The following is a 22,547-nucleotide window of genomic DNA, read 5'->3' as shown; positions in this document are numbered from 1 at the left end:
ATTTAAAATAAAAGTTTGAATTTGTGGGAGTCATTTTATCTGAAAAAGAGAAATATTTTCTCAAGTCGATATGTTGTACGAGAGGTGGCTGTTACATGAAGGCCTTAAGAAGGGGCTGGGGGAGGATGATCGGTTTCCTGGACATGGTTAACCATACATCATCAGGAGAGAAATGAACGAGTCATTGACTCCATCTAGCCAAATACAGCCGACTTTTCAGTGTCTTTGAATAATTTTCTTCTCTTAAATTCATGCATGCCAGTAAATACAGACATAAATATACCTTCACAGTATACAGACACTTAGCAAGTACATAAGAGAGAATTCTGAGAAAAATCAATGTTCTGCCTATGACAATGAGTCATTTTTAATTCACATTAGAATTAAATAAGCATAAAAATCAAAGTCCATTGCATACATGATTACTGCCAGAGCAAAACGGAGTGTGAATCAAAATCCAGTTGTACGTGTCTTCATTCTGTCTGAGTGAAGTACCTGTTTAAAATGATTAAAAATGATTTAAGACAAGTTAATCTGCTCCAACAGCATGGCAGATGTAAGCAGCAGGCTTGGACCGCCAAGCCAGAGCCCTAATACCCCAACAGGTCGGTTCTTGCCAAATGGGCTCAGGCAGTGTTGTTTTACCAGCCTGGCATCCAAGCTCTGGCACAGGTAATGCTGTTTCCAGAAGAAAAGTACTTAATGGATGTTTCTTTGGTAAATACTCCAAGGTGCATGTTGTCTTAGAAGCAGATTCCGTTCAACCCACAGAGATCTGTCTGGGTCTCTTCTTAACCCCTCTGTTCATTCTTAGCCATCAAATATTTACTAAGGGCCTATTACATCTCAGGCACTGTGCAGCGTGCTGGGGGGAATACAGTGGTAAACCAGACTCAGTTCCTTTGTTCCCTCTTTGTAGACCTTGCTGCCTGCTGGGGGCATTCACATTTTCTTGTAATATATACTATACCAGAAAAGATATAGTGCCTTGGACCCCTTAGGATGGGCACTGAACCCCCACATGGACTCCCATGGGGGAGTCCATGAATGCTTCTTACAGAAAGTGATGGGAGTTGGCCAGAGAAGGCATTGGGCAACGCTGTTACAGACAGAGGAAACAGTTTATGCAAAAGCCTGAAAGTGAACGCTTAATAGGCATACCTTTTATTTGATATTTACTCGTAATTAAATATGTATTTGCCATTTGAATATCAGATTAAAAGGCTTTTCCTGGTGGTAATTTTGTTTTTTCTTTTGCTTTCTTGTGTCTCCCCATAGGACCTAACACAGAACTAGGTCTATGGTAAGGGCTTGACAACTGTGAATTTCCTCCTCCCTTCCCTTGAGCAGTCCCATGGGAGGGTGAATGCTGCCGTCACAGCCTTTACTGGGAGCTGATGGGTGAGGGCTACAAAGAGCATGGAGCCAGTAGGTGCTGGAGGCAGGGCAAGGGTGAGATGAAGAAAGGCTACAGACAGCAAAGACACACCTCAGCGGCCTACAGTTTTCTTAAGACCCAACATTAACAGACTTGTCCTAGGTGAGCAACTTTGAAATATGAGTGTTGTTGAGCTTAAAAATCTAGTCAGTGAGTGCTATTTTAAGCCTCCAGACCCTTGGCCTAGGAGTTCAGGGGCAAATGCAGAAAAAGGAGAGCTTGAGAGCCAGAAAGCCTACAGATCTGGGCCTTCCCGGTTAGCTCTAAGGGAATTCTAGATGCTTCAGTGTCCATTCTGTGTTTAGACTCCAGGATTGTTCAGTTCAAAATTGTTGACCCTTGCCCTTAAGCAATTTATCATTGATATTTTCTTCACATCACTAAAATCCTGTATTCTTAGGATCTTTTAAATACAGTGTTCCGCACAGTGAGTCCTCCAGATTTTAGTAGTATACTTGATGTTTTCTTTTATTTTGAAGCTGCAGTAGAAACAGCTATATAGACTTTTTTATATATATAAAAGAGACAGCATGCCGTAAACCAGCATCTGATCCTAACCTCTCCGCGTCTAGATGTTCACAGTCATGGCAATATTCATCCAGTAGCTAATTTTTGCCCTGACCTTCTCTTAGGGCATAGAACCCCACTGCATTTGTAATGCTGGTCATATTGCACTTGACTGCTTTTCACAGTATTGGTCTCTGCTATCAATCAGTGCTGTGCACTTGTGGGGAATGTATGATGGCCAGCAGGGCCTCTCCACACTGACTTGGATCTTGAGATAGTTCTGAGTTGGTAAACCTTTGACAGTGAGTGGCTGTCATTGTGGGCAGCCTTCTACCATTGAGGATCAAGGGTTAGACTGTCCTGGAACTTGGGAGTTTGGTCAGAGTTCTCAGTAGTATGCACAGCTCTGTCTAACTTGCATGGATAAAGAATTTGCTGGAAAAACGTGAGACAGCTCACAGATACAGTAGGCAAACTGGAAAATTAATGGGAAAACAGACAGGAACTAAGGAGGCTGGAACACAGCTGTGCTTCTCAGACACAGCCATGGGAAACCACAGCAGGTCAGCTCACAGCCGGTTTGCCTTCATGCCACTGCCTCAGAAGTCACGGGAGTATCAGGAAGGCCAAGCCTTGGTGTTCCATGTGCTTCCCAGTTCACACACACCCAGGTACGCCCTTTGTGGCAGACAAAGTCAGCTACAGTGGGCAGTAAAGATAAAATGAAAGCAAGCAGGTACACCCACCAGGTTGCAATTCCTGGACGAATTATTCCAATGATATCCTCTTTCTATTCCTCACCTGGTTCCCCCTCTAGTTGGTGTTGTCATTGGCCATTGTGTTGTTCCCTTCCAGCATCACTTGTAATGTTGTCAGTCAATTAAAAAAAAGAGCAGATATTCGAATCTGTTTACGTGACAGTGGTTTTTTTAGTATGTGAGAAAGGGGTAATGAACTCATGCTTTAAATGGTTAAGTTTGGAAACTGCTCATGAAGGGTAATTGGAACTATTATTTGTTGAGCACCCACTCTGTGCCAGGAACTGGTGTAAACCCTTTCCATATTACCTCATTTAGGCATCACAGTAAGCCTTTCAAATGAACCTGAACCTAAGTGAGACTAAGACATTGTATTCACACATTATTAATACTAAATCAGAGTAATCTTCAAACTTAGCCTGGGAGACATTATGTTCTCCTGCTCAGGCTCAGGCGTCTCTGCCTTACTAATCCTTAAGTAGCATCATGGGAGCTCCCTGTTTTGGTAAATGTTCTCTAATCTTTATGTCTTCGATTTTTTAATCCCTTTTCCAATGGCCCCAAATATGTGGTTAACCATTAAAAATAAGATTGATAAGCTAATGAAGTGTCATCATTGAGAAGTCAGGGTTGGATAACCACACACCTAAAGACCTAAAGACCTTCTGCACTGAAAATGTTGGTGATCCTGGGGAGAGACCACCAGAGAGTGACCAGGCAGTCAGTATTTCTGGCCCTGCTCCTGGAGCAGGTGCTATGGACTTGAGGAAAATATGGACAGCATAGCAGATGTGGGTCCTTCTTGGAGGAGCTCAGGGCTTCTCAGGACCTTCCCCTCCACCGTCCAGCCTAGAAACTGGGTGGTTAAGGGTTTGCTCTGTGAGTTTCAAATCTTAGTTTCCCACCCCCATACTAGCTGTGGGCCCCTGGGCAAGGTGTGCACCCTCTCTGGGTCTCAGATTTGTCATCTTTAAAATGGGAGTGATGATAGTACCTATTTCAGAGGTTGGGGAGAATTCAAGGAACCCCTCCACATGAGGCACACTAGTAAAGGCTCACCAGCACCATCAGTGAGCACAGGGTCTTCATGGTTTTCTCCTTGTTTCACATGAGGATGGCAGAAGCCAAGTCTCAGAATGATACCTCCCATCCAAGGAAGGCAGGGGCCCAAGGCAGGTGCTCAGTACATAGCTGTTGATGAGTGGAAAAGAAACAAGGGCATGGACCAGAGTTGATCTCAGCATGTACGTTCACAACACTTTTACTCCTCAACGTTATTTTTTTAATTTTTATATCTGTTCATTGTCTCTTTCCACTCTGGGGTATAAGCACCAAGAGGATAGGGAACGTGTTTCCATAGTGCCAAGAACAGTGCATGTCACGTGGTAGTCACTCCATGAATATTTGAATGCATGAGTGTATGGGTTTTTTCTGTGAAAGCGAACAAGCTGACAAGGAGCCTGTGGGTAGCCTCTGCCCTGGAACCTCCTAAGCCCTGGGCTGACTGTCTCATTCTTCCACCAGGCACTCCAGGCAGCCTCGTGTTCTTGCTGGCTGAAGGCTGCCCACAGGAAGCTGCCTGTGCCTGCTCCTTGCCCTAGCAAACTACAGGGCTCAGGGCAGAGCCTTGCAGATTAGAAGCTGCTGAGTTTGATGTAAGACTCGCTGGGAAATGCTGCCATTTGGATTTATTATTTTAATTGTTTTATAGTTTATATTTATGCCCTGCAGTGGTTTTCCATTAAATCAGAACACTTATGTTTTCAAAAAAGAGCAAGTATGGTTGTGGGTGTATATCTTAACAGCTAATCTCTGGCAATAAAAGCTGTTTGACAGTCATCAACAGATTTGGAAATTAGTATTTGTTTAATTTACCTCCCTTAGGGACTATTAGCACATGAAAATAGCGATTTTTTTGTGTGATTTTCTTTTTTTAGCCTGATAAGATGACAGATTTTGCTCTTGCATATTCTTAAGGTTTCAGGTATAATTGTTTTTGTGGTTGTTTTCATTTTTATTAGCATAAACCATTGGGTTGGTAAAAGTAATTACAAAATTGGAAAGAGACAACACGAAGTATAATCTAATAAGTTATTTATAATTAAACTTTTATTGATTTTATGTCATATTTATACCATATGTATATATTATACTATATAAAACATAAACATGCATATATAAATATACCATTACATATATTAATCATACTATATACTTTATCATACATACTTTGTTATACATTATATGTATACTTTGTTATATGTAATAAAGTATATAGTATGATTAATATAACATAACATTGATACATAGAAACGTTGAGAGTTACATGTTGTCTGGGCACATTCTCACAACACATGTTAATTATCTTTTTAGTTTTCACTGAAGTTTCAATTTTTGTCATAGCACTTGCTAAAATAAATTTTTAAGTCATGATTTATTTCAGAATCGACTGCTTAAAGGATTTATTTGTCATAGATCTGAACCACCAACAAATTCCACATTCCTTTCTTCAGTTTGGTCAAAGCACTTGCTTTCTGGCTGAGAAATATTCCTTCCACAGACCTCATTGCTCTGTTTCCACTTGGTCTGGCTCATTTGCTGGCCAGCTAACCTACCCATACGTAGCTTCATTAGAAAACACGTTAAGATATGTCCTCTACACAGGTAGAAAGTGCTGCTTGTTTTAGACCCTTACAGTAGCTTGAGAAGAGTAAAACTACAAATGGTAAACGTGAGGGTCTGCTATACTATGTGTGCGCACCCTTGTGCCATCAGGATGCTTCCATACCTGAATCGTAATTGGGAGACTTTGCTTAAAAACTGGGGGTCACTTTTTCCCAAAGCAGAGATAGGTTATCCTTTTTAAGTACCTCTCTTCCTTGAATATAACTTACTAATATTTCATCCACATCTATGGCCAAACAACCTGCTCTAGTGTGAGTATAATCCAGCTGACTGCCAGCAAAGTCAGGGATTGAACAGCACTCTGAATTTTAGCTGAATGGCTTCAGGAAAATTCAAATCTTGCTCCAAGTAGAGTCTTCAGGTTAAAGGAGGTAAAAGGAAGCAGTTGGCTGGGGATGGACTCAGAGGCAGGGGTAAGGCTGGAAATCTAGACTCTTCCTGCCAGAATTTGAGAAGTGGTCTTGAAGCTGTGCCCCATGCCTCGTCACCTCTGCTGACTCTCCTGGATCTTCTGATCCATCTCTGCAAGTTTCCTGGGGGAAGTTACATTTCAAGCCATAAGGGTCCATCTTAGCTCAATGACCTGGAGCAGATTTGTGAGTAGTTCAGAAGGGATCATAGTTTAGGGAAGGGTGATTTTTAAAAAGAAGGAAGTAAAGAAATGTCCAGAGTATAGGCATCCCTTCTGATGGGCCTGGTGGAGTGGAAAGGAAAGAGATCGCCCAGGAACACTGAGTTGATTTGGGCTGGGTCACCATTGCCCCAACTAATCTGCTCCTCAGGGACAGCCAAGGGTGGGCAAAGGAGAAGCTGCTGGGTCCTTCTTGCTTGGAAGACTGGAAGGCTTATGGAACACGGAATCTGGTGGGTTTTTTTCGGGTTTTCTCTGAATGGGGTTCTTCTCACATGCTGACTCTACTGCCTTGAAAAAGGGCATGTTGGCCAGGTGCGGTGGCTCTCGCCTGCAATCCCAGCACTTTGGGAGGCCGAGGCGGGCAGATCAGGAGGTCAGGAGATCGAGACCATCCTGGCTAACACGGTGAAACCCCGTCTCTACTAAAAATACATAAAATTAGCCGGGCGTGGTGGTGGGTGCCTGTAGTCCCAGCTACTCGGGAGGCTGAGGCAGGAGAATGGCATGAACCTGGGAGGCGGAGCTTGCAGTGAGCGGAGATCTGGCCACTGCACACCAGCCTGGGCGACAGAGAGAGACTCTGTCTCAAAAAAAAAAGAAAAAGAAAAAGGGCATGTCTCCCAGTGTCACTCCAAGAGTTATTGCTTGCTTTTCTTTTTTTCTCCAAGTGGAATTCTGGAACTCTCCTTCTCTCCCATTGGCGGGTTTGAGGTTTACAGTTCCTTTCTTTACTAAAGCTATTCACTGGGCAGACCCTGATACACAGTTCCTCTATTAGTCTGGAAAGTCTTTTCTCAAAAGATATAACAAATTATTATTATTATTATTTATTATTATTATTTCTAAATCAGTGTCTCAAAGCATAAAAAGAAAAAATAAATAAATAGAAGTAAGGGCAAGTGACTTTATCTGCCTGGGCCTCAGCTGGATAAAAAGACCTCTGAACCACCCAAGTTCAGAGCCCTTCATGGACTGACTACACTCTTTGTTTGAAATTCTCTCTCTTTTTGGGTTTCTCGAACACCAAAGTCCTACGTGGTTGCTCTGTCCTTAGTCCCAGCCATCAGGCGTTGTGCTTGCTCACAGATCATTTCTTGTCCTCGTCTCTTTTCACACTATATGTGATCCTCTTCTCGAAAAATCTCACCCACATTCATTCTTTTCCTCCAGCCCAAACCTTCACATATGACACCTAGCCAGCGTGTCCAGTGAGGTCCCTCCAAGGAATCAATAATGTTCAGCATGCACAAGCTCATGCACGAGCTGAACTGCTGCTGTCCTCCTGCCTCCCTCCAAACCCTGGGCCTTCCTGGTATGTCATAAGTGCTCAGTAGATGTCCATCACGTGGAGAAATGGAGGCTGTCTTTATCTCTAATTGCCTTTGATTTGTAAACTCTACCAGATTATGTCCTCCCCAATGAAGAGGAGGACTCTTCTTAACCTACCTCATTCGCCTGAGCCCGTGCAGCCTCATTGTCCATCAGACCACAGGTCTAGGCCCGTAACAGGGCATAAGTGCAGCGCTGTACCCCTTCTTATTGGCATGTATGCATATGCGCACACGTGCGCACACAGACACATTTCTTAGCCGTTGGAAAGCACCGCATGGTCTTAAAGCAAATACCTTCCATGGCCAAATTAAACAAATACAAATGTAAGACTTCTTTTTTAAGAATAATAAAATCTGTTTTCTGTCACTTCAGAGGTCAGTCCATTTTCAGCCTTCTAACCTTGAATGAGGCCTCTGATATCCTCCAAGTAACTTGGGTGACCCCCACTTTGCAGGAAGACGTGCCTTCCCTACATCCCCGTCAAATTGTGTGGAGTTACATTTGCGTTTCCTCAGCTCTTTTTCTGGGCTGGGGTGACCTACAAGGGGCTAACCAATCTCCTAGCACGTGGCTCTTTACGTGGCTGGACATGGAAGACATACGCCTACTAGTTTTGGCAGCTTCTGGTTCTGACAAAGGAGCTTGAAGTGCGGTTTTCTGGCCTTCCTGTCCGGGAATTCTGGACCCTACACTGGGTTCTATGGTCCACTTCCACCAGGCTCCAGGAACGCCCCTAGAAAGGTTACTCTTGGTCCTTTAGCTGGAGTGGCCCTTTCTGTGATGACAGAGTGCTGGCTGGACTTGGAGCTGCAAATCTCTGGGCCCAAAAGAGGTGAGACCAGCAATCCTTGCCTTCTAAGGCAGTGATGATGTCCTGTTTCTCCCTCTGGTTTTAGAACTTGCCATCCTAGTACTCTGGCCTCATGTCCATCTCTCCCTCTAGACCCTAGGCATCTCCTTGAAAACAGGGATTGTGTCTTTCTTCCCTCTCCATATCCTCAAACAGACTCTAAGTAGAAACTCAGTAACTATTATAGAATTGTTACATAATAGGGCCAAGTAGACAATCAATGTGTCAGTAATTGTAATCATGCCACCAATTAGATGGATGCTAAAATGGACTTCATAGAGACCCTGCCCATCATTTTGTTCTGACATTGAGTGAACATTGAATACTGTGTACTTTGCAGGGCCCTGGGGACCAATCTGTGAGCACGAAGGCACCATCTCTGTTCTGGAGTTCATGTGAGGAAACCAATAATGCTCAAGGAAATAAGCAAAATAATGACAAATTGTGGTCATTGTGGAGGAGCTGACCAAAGTGCTGTGACTAAGATTAAAGGAAGGGTTGGGGGTGGTAGTGAGGGTTAGGTAAAATGGCCAAGAGAGGCATCTTTGGGATAAAGGCAGAGACCTCACAACACGAGGGTGTTGCTTGGTTCTCTTCCTGAGTATAATAAGGAGAATGGATTGGAGAGTGCAAGAGAATGTTGGATTCAGCTGCCTCTAATGGTTTTGGCCTTAGTTTTAATAATTTTCAATAAAAATGTTTTAATCATTCCATACATTATCTGGAAATGCATGTTCATATCATCTGGCTGCTTGGGGCCACGATCTGTGAATTCACTTTTCTGATCTTATTCCTTCATCCATTTTGACCAGTAGGTATTGAGACACTGGGATGCATCAGACACTGTGGGGACTTGGAGACCCTGCCCTCAAGGAATGGTCACTTGTGGAGGATAAGACACTCATGGTGGAAGAGGAGACAGGGACCACCCAAAGGTTCCTCTGGCCTTTTAGCCTCCTCCATCATTATACACTCTCCTGATCCAAACTGGATGGATGAGGCTAGAAGGCCATGGGGGACCACAAAGGGCCTCTCACACCATGCTGACAACCCTGCTTCTGGGGTGCCATTGAAGAATGCAAGCAGCAGGGGAGCATCATCTGATTTACATTTCGTGTAAAAATGCCTGCTGGCAAAGGTTTGCTCCAAAGTGGAAAGGGGAAACATTTGGTGTGCAACAGCCAGGACTGCAAGTTCAAGCAAGTTCTTTCACGGGCTCCAGCTGCCTTTGCTTCCTGGATCTTAGACTGGAAGGACCCTTGGGGATTAACTTATCCAGCCGTCTTATCTCATATTTGAGGACAGTAATGCTCAGAAAAGTGACTTGCTTGTGGTCAGTCTGTCCTGGGCTCTGCCCAAACAGCTGTTTTGATGACCAAGTTGATTGACCTGGAGAGGGATAGGGGAACTAGGTGTAAGTGTCACGATGGATCATCAGGGTAGCTCACCCACATGCTGGAAACACAAGGCAATGCGTTTCCCCTCAGCAGGGATCAGAATTTTATCCATGAATATTAAGGATAAGAATGTACTTTCAATATTATGGGTTAAAAAAAAGTAATTGGATGATCATGCAATCAGATAAGCAAGTCTGTAGTGATTCCAAGGCTTAATGCCCAGGTACAGCCACAGGCTGTTTATTATTGTTTTTTCTGTTGGCGGGATCAACCGGGTACCAGGCTATTTATTTTGGCTTCAAACCGAGATGATGTTTGACACCTCAGGCTTCCAGCTGTCAGTGTAGTGGCTCAAAGTCTTCTCTCTCCAGTTGAGAGGACATCTATTTGATCAAAATAGCATTGTCTGGCTTATCAGTTACATCTTATAAGCATGTTTCCATGAGTTAGAAACAACCACCACCCCAAAAACTACAACTGTGTTCTCTGTCCCATGAAAGGGCGGGCGTGTGGACACAATGTATATTTTTTTCTCCTCAAACAACACAGTGAAGTGATTCAGAGCATGGAAGTGGGGTCAGGCAGGGTGGACTGTGTTGCTCACTCACCACCTGTATGTCCTGGGCCAGTTAAATAACCCCTCAAACCCTTTTTCCTCATCTAGTAGGTAGGGATAATATAGTCTTACCAGATTCACAGAACACTTCTGGGATTAAATGAAGTAAGGGATAGAAAAGATTCCACACTGGGCTTGGGATATAAAAGCATTTGGAAGAAGAAAAGTAGTTAATTGTTTTGCTTCTAAATGATTGAATTTTTCTATGCAAAGACTTGGAGAAGAATTTCCCTGGAGATTGACCCAGAATGAAATATTATCGTTGACTCTCAGTTATCAGCTCTACAATGGAGAACTTGAAAATCATTTACCTTGGCCTCAGAAACAAATTATGCTTTTTTTTTTTTTTTGATGGAGGGGCAATAAACGCACCTTGTTTGCCTTTGTGTTTGGCCTCTGGCTGGTAGTCTTTGAGGGACTTGCTTCCTGAGAGTGATGGGAGGTGCCTGTGCAGAGAATGTCAGGAAGAGGGTGCCTGCCATTCACCAACATTTGCCACAATGTTGAGCTGGAAAAAACGTCTTTCTCTCAAGTGTATTACTAAATTTATGAAGGTGCCTGGTAACATCTGCCAGAAGAGCCAATATTCCCGTCTGATTGACCACAGTCATTCACGAGTCTTCACTATTTGTCCCAAAACAAGCAGGATTTCTTCATAATCTCCCTTGAGGGCCTGCTCTAGGACACGAAGTAATTTTTCTAATCTCTTATCTTCAAGTAACTGGAGGAATTTGCTGTTATTTCTGCAGCACTCAGGCCTGAGCTTTGTGGAATTTGCATGCCAGGGAAGTGAGGGCATTGGAAAATGAGCGAAGAATAAAGGAGCATTACAGGGCTCTTCTATGGTGAATTTTCAGGTCAAGCATAAAAGAATTGTTTCCCATTCTTTCTGATATGTTAAGGGCCTCACACGTGCTAACTCTTTGCTAGATGCTGTATGGTTTACAGAAGGAGAGTTTTCTGGCTGTTATTCTTAGGGAATCTACCATCAATATAGAAAAATACAATTTTCCAAATGGGAAAGGATAAATTCAGATGAGATAGCTGAGGTGCAGGGTAAAGAAAACAGAATTCCACTAAACATCTACAGTTCAGGTCCCAGTCACCTCCCTAGCCTTGTTTACTCAGCCCCACCCCACCTCAGGTTCTTTATCTGCAAACCCATGATGATACCGACTGCCCAGGGCTGTTGTGGGAAGGAAAGGGATTCTGTATGTGATAGCACACAGTGGTGGCCAGTCCTGAGAAGTGTAAGTGTCTGGAAGCTGTTGCGTGAATCCTGTTGATCAACATCTGCACAGCCTCACCCCGACCTGTGAGCCCCATTGTCTTTGCTTTCTTCCCGGGGAACTTTGCGTTTCCATACACAGTGTCATTCCCCAGTCCCTGGGAAAGGAATCCTGACTTTCTCACTGGGCTATGCTAAAAGTCTCAGTCAGTCTGATCTCTGTTCCACATCGTTTGTCCCTTTCCCCTGTGTTACAGTTGTATATACTTCATATCTTTCATCCCACAGCATCTATCTCAGTGCCTTATACACATAAGAGACCTTAAGTACTTTTCAAAAATAAAAGGATTTTTATGGATTTAGTGACTTGCACTGGCATGGGATGTGTGTTTTAAGAAATGAGTGTTAGACCCCTGGAGGAGGCAGAATTTCTGGGATATCGTGGATCTGGCACTGTGCTAGAGCTTTCGCAGAGGTTACGTCATTCCCTCATGGCAATACTATCCTCATTTAACAGATAAGAAAACTAAGTCTTCCAGATATGTTGGACCAGCCCAACCTTATCCAACTGGTAAGTGGCAGAGTTGGGATTCAGATTCACAGCTGCCTCACTTCCGGTCTGACATCGGGAAGAGAAACATTGGGCACCCACTCAGCATCTCAGATCACATGTAGGCACAACTTCTTATACATAAATTCTTACACACAGAATTACATACATGCATAGCCAACCTGGGAGGCAATTCTTAGAAGCCAAAATATGTGTTTCAGATTATTCTAGACACATTGCTAGAGACCTGAACCATCAGTTTCTTTGCTGGGCGCGATGGCTCACACCTGTAATCCCAGCACTTCAGGAGACGAAGGCAGGTGGATCATTTGAGGTCAGGAGTTCAAGACTAGCCTGACCAACATGGTGAAACCCTGTCTCTACTAAAATTACAAAAAAAAAAAATTATCTGGACAGTTGTGGTGCATGCCTGTAATCCCAGCTACTTGGGAGGCTGAGGCAGGAGAATCACTTGATCCTGGGAGGCAGAGGTTGCACCAAGATAGTGCCACTGCACTCTAATCTGGATAACAGAGTGAGACCCTGTCTCAAAAAAGAAGTCAGTTTCTTGTCACGTTAGAAGTAGAGGTAGAATTTGACCCACCACTGGTCTCATCCCTTCTCCAGCAGACCTTCCTTGCATACCAGTTCTCCCTCAGTCTTAGACCATTTCTTCACTGCCTTGCAGCAAAATCATATCAGGGATCTGTTTGTACTCACTGATGCCTTTCCATTTTCCTCCCCTAATAAATTAGTTTGTATAGTTGGTCTTAGAAGTCAAACTTTTTGTTTCTCCCCTGACACTATAACTGCTAGGTCTTATTGTTTTCCTGCTCAGATAGGTTTTATAGAATATTTTTAAAGTACATTGTTTAGGGAATTTCCTTTCTTGTCATGTTGTGATTTTCTGGAAGAGATCATCCAGAAGAGCCTTCATTGTGTCACCCTGCTTCGAAGTGGGTCTGTGCCTGGTAGTGTCTGTGATCCATTGGGCTCCATGTTCTCCTCACCACAAAGACTTCTTTTCCCAGCCCAGAGGAATTTTAGTCCAAGCACCAAATAGAGATTTCCAACTCATACCTCTCTCATTTTATCTAATAGGTGGTCACAGGCAGTTATGTAGGGTCAGCCCACGCTGCCTCTTACTAGCCATGTGACCTCAGACAAGTTATCTTTTCTGAGCTTCAGTTTCCTCATACATTTAAAAATGTGGGTTGAGGATGCCAAATGTTAGCAGGCTTGGTAGAGTCAGGATTCCCATCTCCCAGGAATAAAATGGCCGAGGATGCGCCAGGCGAATGCACCCTTTCCTTGTAGCCAGGGCATGGTTTCCAAATCTCTGTCTGGCTCCAAGCCAGGCCATGTTAGAGCCCTGATCACTGCTTAAGACTCAGATTAGAGCAGTGGTCGTCAAGCAGAGGGCCTGCAAGGGACATTAAGCAGTGTCTGGAGACACAGTTGGTTGTCACGACTGGAGAGGGGGCGTACTCATAGCATCTAATGCATTGAATGCATAGACGCATAGTGTCTCATAGCATCTAATGCATAGAGACCAGGGTGCTAGTAAACATCCTGCAGGGCACAGGACAGCCCCCCCCAGCAAAGAATCATCCAGCCCCGTATGTCAGTCTGGTCACAGCATGGCAAGGTTAAGGCACACTGGACTCGAGGGAAGCTGAAGGACCTCGTTCTTATCACCTTCCTATAGCCCACATCCCAGTTGGCTCTTGGCACTGGGGGAGGAAGTGGAGTTCCATGGAAGTTCTCGTAAGTCTTCATTCAAGTGGAGAGCAAAGTAGCCATCCATCCAGGTGTCAGGCAACAAGGACTATCACAAAGGCATTTAGGCTGAGGGGGAAATGCTAGGAGTGGCCCTCCTAAAATCAGGGACCACCAAAGATGCTATCACCATTATTACTTAGCATTTTTCTTGAGGTTCCAGTCAACACAATCAGACAAAAAAATGAATTAGAAGTATAAGTACTAAAAAGGAAGAGGTAAATTAATCATTAATAGCAGACAATTTGAAAAATCCAGGAGAATCAACTGGAAAACTGTTACAAAAACTGAGGGTTCAGTATAATGGCAGGGCACAGAATGATAAACAAAAATCAGTACCTAGCCTATACGTGTGCGACCAGATAGAAGACATAACAGAAGAAAGCCCCCATTTACCAGAGGAATTTAAAATATAAAATAATAGCCTGTATTATTTTGAAGTGGATTCCATTACAATTAACATATAAACCCAAAATAACTGTGCTCTAAATAAGATACAAGTTTATTTCTTTTTCATATGAAAGTTTTCTGAAGGCTGATAGTCCAGTGACCATTGCTAGGACTTAGTCCTTATCTTTATGGTTGTAGGTAGCTGCTACTACTTTAGGCATTATATCCTCATTCATGCAATATACAGAATATATAGAAGAACATATATGTATGTGTGTATATATATGTGTGTGTGTGTATATGTGTGTGTATATACATATGTATATATGTATAAACATGTATATATACACAGATATATGTGAAATACGTATGTATATATGTATAAACATATATATGTATATATACACACACACACACACACACACACACATATATATAGAGAGAGAATATATAGAAGGAGGAAAGAAAAAGAAGAGTAAAGCTCTTCCTTTTAAGGAGACTTCCACACATCTGATTGCCTAGAACCTAGTCACATAACTACACCCAGCTCCAAGCGCAGCTTTTAATTCTAGTTCATGGCTACGTAGCTATGTGCCTGGCTTAAAAAATAGAAAGTAAATGTTCTCTTACAAAGGAAGAAAGTAAGAATAGATATTGGGACAACCAGCAATCTGCCAGAAAATGTCATAAGAAATTTACAAGATCTATATGAGAGAATTTTAAAATGCTTCTAAGGGACACAGATGACATGAAAATGGAAAGACATTATTGGATAAGAATGGAAGACTTAACATCATAAATATATCAACTCTCCCTAAGTTAATTTATAACTTTAAACATATTCACAATAAAGACATCACCAGGATTGTTTTTTAACTAGACAAATGATTCTAAGGTTCATATGGAAAAATAAACAGGAATGGCCAGGAAATTTTGAAAAATAATAATACGTAGACTGGTACTACCGAGTGTTAAAAGGCATTATAAACCTGCAATAATTAAAAGAGTGTGGTATAGAGTGACATTGTAGAATAAAAGGTACAGGAAAAATCTAAGTGCACGAGAGGATTTAGTGCTAGTATTTGATAAAGGTGGTATTTCAATCAGTGAGGAAAAGTGACCTATTCTACATATGGTATTGGGACAACTTGCTAAGTTTCTGAAAACAAGTGAAGCTGGATATATATCACACATCTTTTATCAGAGCAAGTCCCAAATATATCAAAGACTTACATTTATCAAATGAAAACATAAAAGTACTAGGAGAAACCTTGGGAGAATACTTTTGTAACTTTGAAATGGGTAAAGCCTTTCAGATTAAGACATAAAATCCAAACTCATGTTATAAAACATCAATTCAGTTACATAAAAATAAATAATATTGGCATGAAAAAACCACCATAAGCAATGCCAAAAGTCAGACAAAAAACTGGGATAAGTGTTTGCAATTCTTATCTTACTGTTTGCCCTTTCATGCTTGAAGTTTGTTTCCTAATATAGAAAGAGCTCCTAAAAATCGATAAAAAACAAACACCACAAAAGAAATATGGGCAACAATTCATGGGAAAAAAATACAGATCTCTTTTGAATATATGAAAATATGCTCAAATTTACAGAGAAACTTAATAATATAATGAGGTACTGTTTTCACCCATCAAACTACCAAAACTTGATAATATACCATGTTGGCAAGGATGTGGGAAGCAGGCACTGTCATATGTTGCTAATGGAAGTATAAATTGTTCTGCCTCCGAGAAGGGCAGTTTGGCGACATCCATCAAAATTCACATTCTTGTAGTACCTGATTCAGAAATTTCTTTTCTAGGAAATGTGTACAGTTATCTTCACACATATGTGAAATGTCCTATGTAGACGGTTATTAACAGCAGCACTGTTTGATAGCATATGCTAGAAGCATCCTAAATGTCCCCCAATAAATACAGTGGAGTATTATATAGCCACAATAAAGAATTAGAAGGCTCTTGAAGTGCCAAGACAGAAAGAGCTTCAATATATATTAAGTGAAAAAGATAAAGTCCCAAAGAACGTGTACAGTAAGCTCTCATTTTGTTAAATGAGGGGAAATGAATATATAATCATATTTTCTTATTTATATATAAAGTATGATCAAGAGAATACACAGGGCATGAATAAAAAGAAATCGCCTGTTGAGAGAGAAAAGGGTGTCAGGGAATGGATACAGGAGGGAGAATTTTTACTGCATGCCCTTTCATGCTTTTTGGTTTTTTGAACACATGAATGTATTACCTATTGAAGAAAAATTGAATGAAACTGTAAATAGATAAATGAGTATAGGCTAGTCACATTGGCTCATATATTGGGAAAGAAATTTTGCTGGGTTTCCCCCCTCTATTAAAAAAATGACCTCCCTCTTTAAAAAATGTCCCATTCCTCAAAAGTACCCTGGCCTTGCATTTGAGGACCGAGTACACAGGGACTAATATCTGGGCAGTTGTCCCTCCCTCTTTGCAAAGCTGTCAGTCTCCAGCAAGTTTGATGAGTACTTGCTACCTGCCTGACCATGTCCTGAACACCGAACACCATGGAAACCCTCAGGAGAATAGACAGCCTGCCCAGTTCTGCCCTGCCAGCAGGACCCCAAAGTAAGCAAGGCTGGGAAACCATTATTCCCAATCTTCCTCCCCAGGAATGTCTACAGGCCCCTAGCAAAGAGGCAGCACTCAAAACATACAGCCAGGAGACTCCTGGGGCAGGAATAAGGGGTGGAAATTCAGAGGTCCTGGGGTAGCAGGGCTGGTAAGAAAACCATGAAGGAATCTCTTAGGGAAAGACTAACTCATTCTCTTCCTACCACCTTCCACCTCCACTGCATCTTGCCCCTACCCCCACCCCTGAGCCATCATGGCACTGGGCTTGCCTGAGCCATCCCATCCACTGAAACCCCACTCATGAACTGCTTGCCACTGAGAGCCCAGTGCCAGGCAAGTTTAGTCCCAGAGGTGTGAGCTCTTTTCTTTATAATGGAACTGAAGACCCCCAGAGAAATAGAAAGTCCTGGCAATGGCCCTTCTGGCTCCCAGAAGTCTTTGGACCCACTCTAACTTTTTCTGTCATTAAGGAAAGGAACATAAGTCCCTAACTCTTCCTGGACTTGGTTTTATATAGACAGTTAGAGTTTTCAAGAAATACAGAGGGGTAATTGGAGGAAGTGACCAAGGGCAGGCTTCAGGCCTCAGTGGCAAGACAGCAGGAGGAAGCATTTTGGCCAGGGCCTCCCCCAGTCATAGCCAAGGGCAGCTGCTGCGTGCTGCCTGCAGACCATGCTTGGCTGTGGCAGCCACCCTGGACCACATTTCCCCTGGGGAGAAGAAAGGGTAGAAAGCAAAGGGAGGGTAAGCATCTGGGGCCAGTGCAGGGGCAGGCAAAGAAGAGCAGGAGCTGGGGAGCAGTGAGGCCTTCCTCCTTCTTTGCCCCGCCTGAGGCAACTCCGGGCAGAAGGAAAGGCGGAGCCTTGCAGCCTGAGTCAGAAAAGGGGCAAGGTTCAAGCTGGCTTGGAATCTTCTGAATCCATTCAATGTATGCAAAATTAGAAGAAGTCCTTCCTCCGACATAACAAAGGCTTTAAAAAGAGTGCTTAGGTGGTGGCATTTGGGGTATTTTATGAAGTTGGGCTTGGTGCCTGGCATTAGAGGAAGTCAACCAATGTGAAGGCAGGAGGGCAGAGGAGCGTGGCACACAGGGACAAGGATGCTGGCTTGCAGGGCAGATCCACCAAGCCTTCACCACCTGTAATCACCTAACTTCTTCTGGCTTCCATTGACTTATTTCTGTAAGGGTAGTTGCCACGTGTGCTTGTTCTAACTCACAGTGCTGTGCAATGGAACTGTTTAATGGAATTCACAGTGCTGAGCGTGGACCGTGAACTGCGAGGTGCTTCCCACACATAAAGAAGCATCATTGTTGTTCCTTTTCCAATTAGTATCACCATTGTGCTGATCGTGTGTGCCATGGGGGTTGGCAGCACTGGATACTACAAAATAGAGGAAATAGAGGGGCATGTGACTCAGTGGGGCCCCAGCTGTCAGCTTCTCAAGGACTCGGACATTTGCAAGTAGGCACACAGTTCACCCAGTTCCCTTGAACTTGGTTCCTTCATGAAGAAAGTGAGTGTGACAATGTTAAAGACCTTCTACTTTACACACATCATCAGTCCTTCACATAAGCCATAAGCAGGAGCGTGTCATTCTGATTCACCAGATAAGGTCACAGACCAGCAAGGTGACTTTACCAAGACAAGGCTGCAACCAGTGCTACAAACTCAGGCCCTGAGTCCCTACCCAGTATTTGTCTCACTGCTCCATCACCCATAGCCAGAGCTGGGCCTTGACCACACACAGTGGCCAGGGTCGGGGTTGGGGAACCCTGGTCCCAGGGGGTCAGCTTGGTTGGGCTCACTGTTCTTTCTGTAGTTCATAAGCATTTGCTTAGAGCAGCACATTTTATATGCTCTTTTCTCTCAAGAAGTCCCAGCTGTAAGCAGAAACGGGGTCATGGGTACAATGCAGGCAGGTCCTAAAGTGCTTCCTGCCCCACCTTTGCGCTCAGGCCTGGATCCCTGGCAATGACCAGAGTTCACATCTTGACACCAGCAGGCCCCCCTGCTTTCTGTGTGCAGAGGAATGGGCTTTATTTGCAAGACCCTTCACCCTCCATCCCAGAATGGCTGTTGCGGGGAGCCCAGGGTGGAGACCACAGTGCGGTCTGGGTTCTTCTACGGGATCAGGCTTGCAGGTTCCAGGCATGGTGGCAGGGAATTCTTACCTAGAACCCCAAAGTGTAAAACAGGCCCCAAGGGAGCTGCACTGTTTGAGACTGGCATGCCCCTATGGCTCTTGCTTGCCGCACAGAACCACGTGGGCTCTGTGGGTCCAGGTGATTATAAGCAATGTGCCTTCCTTCCCGCCTCCAGACCTTTCCCCCACCCAGTCTGCTGGCCCCTAGGAAAGAGATCTTACAAATGCATTGTGCTCATGCAGGCAGGATGCTTATTGCTGTTAGCATGCATTTCAAATTCTTTTTCCTAGCATTCCAGGCTCTTTGAGCAAAACATTCCTGTCTTGCTTCACCATTCACTGCAGCCCAATTCTCTGGCCTCCTCACTCCCTTTTGCATCAGGTATACTGGCCTTCTCCTCTCTCCCATCTTCTCTCCTCACAGTGTATCCAACCCTTACCTCCTAGCCAAGTTTCTCTTGAGGGGCGCTGTTTCCTGGAGGCCCTCACTGCCTGCACTAGCTGTTTGTGGTCTCCCGCTCTGACACATAATAGCTCGCATGGTGCTCTATAAAGTAGCGCCTCTTACGTGCTTTTATCTCTTTCATTGATGTCCCTATGTGTCATGCAGGGACCCCCAGCTGATCCCCATGGTTAGTTCATGAGGGACAGGGGTAGATGCTTCTTTCTTTCATAGCAGGGTCTGATTAATATGAATATGGGTGCATAGCAGGGCTTCCATATATACCTACTGACTTAGATCTATTAAACCACAGCAGTTGATATATTCCTGGGGTTACGGAAGTTCCTCCCTCTTGCTGAAGAGAGCGGAGGTGCCATTAGGGGCTGACTAACGTGAGAGACAGCCCCTGGACTGAGATGGATTTCAAGAAATGCAAGCTTCTTTCAGGACTTTTTTTCTGGAGATTTCCCTAAGATATGCACATACCTTCAACTCAAGAAGATTATATTGGGGTGAGTGGCATGTTGACAATATGGTCTTGGCCTATCTTGCAGGGATTTGAAACTGGACAACATCCTTCTGGATGCAGAAGGTCACTGCAAGCTGGCTGACTTTGGGATGTGCAAGGAAGGGATTCTGAATGGTGTGACGACCACCACCTTCTGTGGGACTCCTGACTACATAGCTCCCGAGGTAAGACCTGTGTGCAAAGGTTCACCTCCTCCTGGTGCCAGGACCGAGGCAGTGGTCCAAACCCATGCACTGGGGTCATCTAGTGGTCCTGGGGGAAGGCTCTTGAAAACCAGGATGGATTCTAGGGAGGAGGGAGAAAAGGGAAGGTAAAAAGTTTGCTGATTGATGTCTGTCAAGAAGTCCTAGTGTTGGGGAGATGATGAGTGAAATGAGAGTAACAGGCTATTTCCCAAACCTGGGCAAGTTCTCATTGAACATCTTTCCCATCCGAGTCCAGAACCACCAATAAATCTAGGACCAAGAGAAATTTGTTGACTTTTATTATTGCTTTCATGTCTTTAAAATCAGAATAGGGTGGGCACAGTGCCTCACGTCTATAATCCCAGCACTTTGGGAGGCCAAAGCAGGCAGATCGCTTGAGCCCAGGAGTTCAAGACCAGCCTGGGCAACGTGGTGAAACTCTGTCTATACAAAAAATACAAAAATTAGCCTGGCATAGTGGTGCAAACCTGTAGTCCCAGCTACTCGGGAGGCTGAGGTGAAAGGATCAATTGAGCCAAGAAGATTGAGGCTATAGTGAGCCATAATTGTACCCTCTGTCTATACAAAAAATACAAAAATTAGCCTGGCATAGTGGTGCAAACCTGTAGTCTCAGCTACTCGGGAGGCTGAGGTGAAAGGATCAATTGAGCCAAGAAGATTGAGGCTATAGTGAGCCATAATTGTACCATTGCTCTCCAGCCTAGGTGACAGAGCAAGACCCTGTCTTAAAAAAAAAAAAAAAAAAAAAAGTAAAAAATAAAATCAGAATAAAGGAGCATTACTAATCACAGGAGCACTTCACTTTATCAGCTATAATTTACTGACAGTAAAACCAGGAACCGTTTGCCATTTCCCGCATAGTGGCAGTTCTACTATGCCACTGTGAATGAGTGACTGCGCCTCATTGTATACAGATATCAGAGATATTCACTGTGGCCCACTCCAATAGGTTGCCTTTCGTGAAAGTTGTTTGGGATGTTTTGCTTGGCATAAAGTGTTTGTTTGCCTTATTCCTGCCCAAACTGAGAGATACCTGGTATGATATGATTCAGGTTTAAGACATGGCCTGTCATAGACATTCAAAATGATCTTCATGGTTCTGAGACATGTAAGATAAGAAAGAAGTACCAATCCCCACTAACATCGCCCATGGCGGATAGGTATTAGCACATTCAGAGCTCATTTCTTTCAGTGGGCATTGTTAGAACACCTGCTAGGCACAAAGCAATATGGGGATAAAGAAATCACTGAGACACTTGTCCTATTCTAAAGAAACTTTTGGTCTAAAGGGAGTGACAGATAAGTAAACAACTAATTAAGCAGAATAAATAGGCAGATAAAACAAGATAGTATCCTCAGGGATCAGGAAAGGCTTCTTGGAGCACCTGGTGGATGAATTGAGTTGTAAAGAATGAGGATTTCCTTTGACGGAAGGGGTGGGGAGGGTATTCCTGAAAACAACAGGACTGGAACCGGGGCAGGACAGGAAAGGAGGTTCAGTGTCCCTGGGCCCTGGATCCTTTAAGGGCAGGGTCTGTGTTTCTAATCTGGGTACTGCCAGGACCCGGCACACAAATTAGGCTCTTATAGAAAGGTTTGTTAAAAAATGAGAACTTATGACATTCCAACGTGAGCAAAGGCCAAGGGACAAAAACATCTTGGTCTTTTCCAGGACAGTTAGAAAGTATAGCTAGATCACAGGGTTTCCTGGTACTCATCGTAATGAATGAGATTGGGATAAAGACCCAAGGAATGTGGCTTTGATCCTGTAGGATCTGTGGACCCACTCAGGGTTCCAGTGGAGGAGGGTCCTAGTCAGATCCATCCCAGGAAGAAGGCAGGCCACAGCCATGCAGATCAGAAGGCAGGGAGTGAGGGACTGATGGTCAGGAGGCTTCAGAGACCAGACAAGACAGGGGAGGCCTGAGGAACATCTCAAAGTGAAGGTGATGAGTAATAGGTGGTTTCCCTTTAGAACCTTATCTTCTAAGAGATCTGAAGAGTAGGGATTTCAGGCTCTCTGCGAGTGTATTCCCTTAGCAAGAACACTAGGAATTCAACCTTCAAGTAGCAATAAATGAAAGTGAGAGCTTTCAACAGGGAACTGCTTTTCTTGTCTTCTTCATTCATTCTTCATTGTCAGAATACTCAGTTCCAGTTCCTCTGTAAGTCGATGCCAGAGTCTAACAGTTGACAGCCCATGGTATAGTGAAGGACCCAACCCAAGACAGAACGTTCACTTTATGATGAACAAAACAGCCACTCAGCTTTCATGAAAAGCAATCCATTGACGAGATTCACAATGAACAACTCTGATCTCTGTTCACAGTGAAGCACAGACACTCTTCCTTCCTGCTCTAGCCTTTGTGCCCACTATGCAGAAACATCTCTGCACTGGCAGTGACAATCCCTGGTCTTGCTGTAGGCAAAT

The 22,547-nt window shown here is 43.8% G+C and overlaps 1 protein-coding gene across 1 annotated transcript in view; it reads left to right on the top strand.

The window, feature by feature from the left end:
- PRKCE (protein kinase C, epsilon) overlaps nt 1-22,547 on the top strand; it is a 541,355-nt gene that overhangs the window by 478,864 nt on the left and 39,944 nt on the right. The window contains exon 12 of the mRNA XM_011935885.1: nt 19,936-20,074. Within this exon, the coding sequence (XP_011791275.1) occupies nt 19,936-20,074 (139 nt within the window). The remainder of the gene's footprint in view (nt 1-19,935; nt 20,075-22,547) is intronic.

Source organism: Colobus angolensis, unplaced genomic scaffold (assembly GCF_000951035.1).
Source record: "Colobus angolensis palliatus isolate OR3802 unplaced genomic scaffold, Cang.pa_1.0 Scaffold15, whole genome shotgun sequence".
Lineage (NCBI taxonomy): Eukaryota > Metazoa > Chordata > Mammalia > Primates > Cercopithecidae > Colobus > Colobus angolensis.
Note: the sequence above shows the minus strand (reverse complement) of the source record. Positions and strands in the feature narration are given on the sequence as shown.